Source organism: Antrostomus carolinensis, unplaced genomic scaffold (genome assembly GCF_000700745.2).
Source record: "Antrostomus carolinensis isolate BGI_N321 unplaced genomic scaffold, ASM70074v2 scaffold31463, whole genome shotgun sequence".
NCBI classification, from domain to species: Eukaryota; Metazoa; Chordata; class Aves; order Caprimulgiformes; family Caprimulgidae; genus Antrostomus; species Antrostomus carolinensis.
Window position 1 is genome coordinate 1 of NW_010306394.1, and position 2642 is coordinate 2642.

Genomic DNA, 2642 nt, shown 5'->3' on the forward strand with positions numbered 1-2642 from the left:
CCCAGCCCCGAGCTCTGTCTGTCCCCGGGCAGAGAACCGGGAATGGAACCTCCACACCCAACGGGTGTGTCCTTCCCGGTGACTCCACCACCACCGGCAGCACCGGGACCGGGCGGCACCAACATCTCTCTGTGGACGAAAACGGTGGGGGCGGCCGTGCAGGCGGTGGAGCGGAGCCTGGATGCTCACACTGAGCGCTTGGTCAGCCTGGAACGACGGACGGTGACCACCGAGAAAAAATACCTGGATTGTGAGAAAACGGTGGTGGAGTTTGGGAATCAACTGGAGAGCAAACTGGCCGTACTGGGAACCCTGATCCAGGAGTACCGGCAGCTCCAGAAGAGGCTGGAGAACATGGAGAACCTGCTGAAGAACAGGAACTTCTGGATCCTGCGGCTGCCTCCGGGGACCAGGTCTCCAAGGTAACAAATGACTCTTTAAGGGCTCTCTGGGTGGTGGCTGGGGGACATTTTGCCCCTCCGAGGGGGACATTTTGCTCCTCGAAGGGGGGACGTTTGGCTCCTCCGAGGGGGGGACGTTTGGCTCCTCCAAGGTCCAACACACCCAGCCTTTGCCCAACAGCCAAATCTTCAGGGAGGCCTCAAACTTGAGAGAACTTCCCCTACATTGAGAGAACATCATCACTGACGTGGTCACCTACATGAGCATCAAGTAGGGAAGTGGTGGCTCAGATAGATGTTGAGGTTCAACTGTATCTCACTGCAAAAGGACAAGTTCTTGGGGTGGTTTTTTTTACCATAAATGGTGGGTTCTTCCCCCACACCCACGAGCTTCTCTGGTGCGGGATGAATATTTTGGAATTAACATTAATTATCTGACAATTAACAAAGTTCTTTCAAATGAAGATCTGAGTCATTCTTCTCTTTATGCCACCAGAATGGCCCAGGACAGCTCCAGCCTGCGGGGTCGCCCGGGCTCCAGCCTGTGGGTCCCTCAGCTCCAACCTGTGGGTCCCTCAGCTCCAACCTGCGGGGTCCCCCGGGCTCCAGCCTGTGGGTCCCTCAGCTCCAACCTGTGGGTCCCTCAGCTCCAACCTGCGGGGTCCCCCGGGCTCCAGCCTGTGGGTCCCTCAGCTCCAACCTGTGGGTCCCTCAGCTCCAACCTGCGGGGTCCCCTGGGCTCCAGCCTGAAGGTCCCTCAGCTCCAACCTCCAGACCTGGTGCTGAACGTGTCCCTTTTGTCATTGCAGACCCCAGCCGTTTTCTTTTCTGCCCAAGAGTGGGAGAACCTGGAGGAATGGCAGAGGGAGCTCTACGAAAACGTGCTGAGGGAGAAGAACGAATCTCTGGTCAATCTTGGTAAGAATCACTTTCTCACTCGGTTATCGGCTCAAACCGGAGTGACTCTGGTTTGAGTTCTTTTCCACACCTGGGAAGCAGATCTGTAGAAAGACAGAGAAGTCAGTGGCTGTTTCTGAGGGTCATCGAATCCCAGACTGGTTTGGGTTGGAAGGGACCTTAAAGCTCCTCCAGTCCCAACCCCCCTGCCAGCAGCAGGGACACCTTCCACTAGACCAGGTTGCTCAAAGCCTCATCCAGCCTGGCCACAAACACTTCCAGGGAGGAGCAGCCACAGCTTCTCTGGCCAACCTGGGACACTGGCTCACCACCCTCACACCAAACAATTTCTTCCTCACATCTCAGCTCCAGCTCCCCTCTGCCACTTTCAAGCCATCACCCCTTGTTCTCTCACTCCCACCATCTCCCGTGGGCTCTCTGTGCTTCTGAGTTGTGTGTTGTGTTTGATGGAGGGGGTTTGGGGAGCACAGAGTGAGTTCCTCCCCATGGACACTGTGGCCATTTTGATGCAGCACAGAAACCTTCATGTCTGTTCCTCACCAGATTACACCATCTCCAAACCTGACCTGTCCCAGCTTCAGGGAGGAGAAGCGCCCTGCGATGGGGACGAGGTGACCTCAAGAAGGATTCCAGCAGAACCAAGTACAGGCAAGAGATTAATTACAACTTCCTTCTCGGGTGTCATGTTTTGTGTGGTGTTGTCAGAAAAAAAGGATGGTCCTGAGGTGCTACAGAAGGAACTTCTCACATCTCAGGAGGAGCAGGTTCAGGGGGACTAACAGAGTGTTCATGATAGGTTTGATCTCTCCCACTTGCAGAATGTCTGCTCTTGAGACTTGATGAGAACAGCCAGGACAGTAAAGAAGAAGCAGAGTGCCCAAGGGGACAGGAGAACCTGGAGGGAAGGATGGTGCTGACTGAACCAGGACCTGGTGAGTGTTGTTCTGCAGGGGTGTCCTTGGACACACGGGCAGGAGGACACAGTCCTGAAATGGTGGGTAGAGGGGATATCACTTCTCTGCAGGGCAGAGTAAAGCTTCCAGAAGTAAAATCATGGAGTTGTTTTGGTTGGAAAAGCCCTTTCAGATCATCGAGTCCAACCGTAAACCCAACACTGCCAAGTCCACCACTAAACCACGTCCCTAAGCACCACATCTACAGATCTTTAGCCGAGCTTTGTGGGCACTGTGAAGCAAGAGGAGGAGCTGTGTGAGGAGGAACAGGGAGCCATGGAGGATGCAGAGCTGACCGAGCTCAGCATGGGTGAGTTCCAAGCCATCCCATGGTGATCTCTGCAGCTGGAGACGTGGGGAGTCCCTGACA

At 55.0% G+C, this 2642-nt stretch overlaps 1 protein-coding gene across 1 annotated transcript; it reads left to right on the forward strand.

Annotated features, from left to right (window-relative positions):
* Window positions 1-42: 42 nt before the first annotated feature.
* LOC104522757 (protein ZNF783-like) lies at window positions 43-2582 on the forward strand (the record flags this gene model as incomplete). The annotated part of the gene is made up of 5 exons (XM_029084302.1): window positions 43-422; window positions 1147-1319; window positions 1863-1961; window positions 2138-2229; window positions 2489-2582. Coding segments are annotated over exons 1-5 (838 nt in total), but the record flags the coding sequence as incomplete, so codon positions are not given.
* Between the last annotated feature and the right edge of the window lie 60 nt (window positions 2583-2642).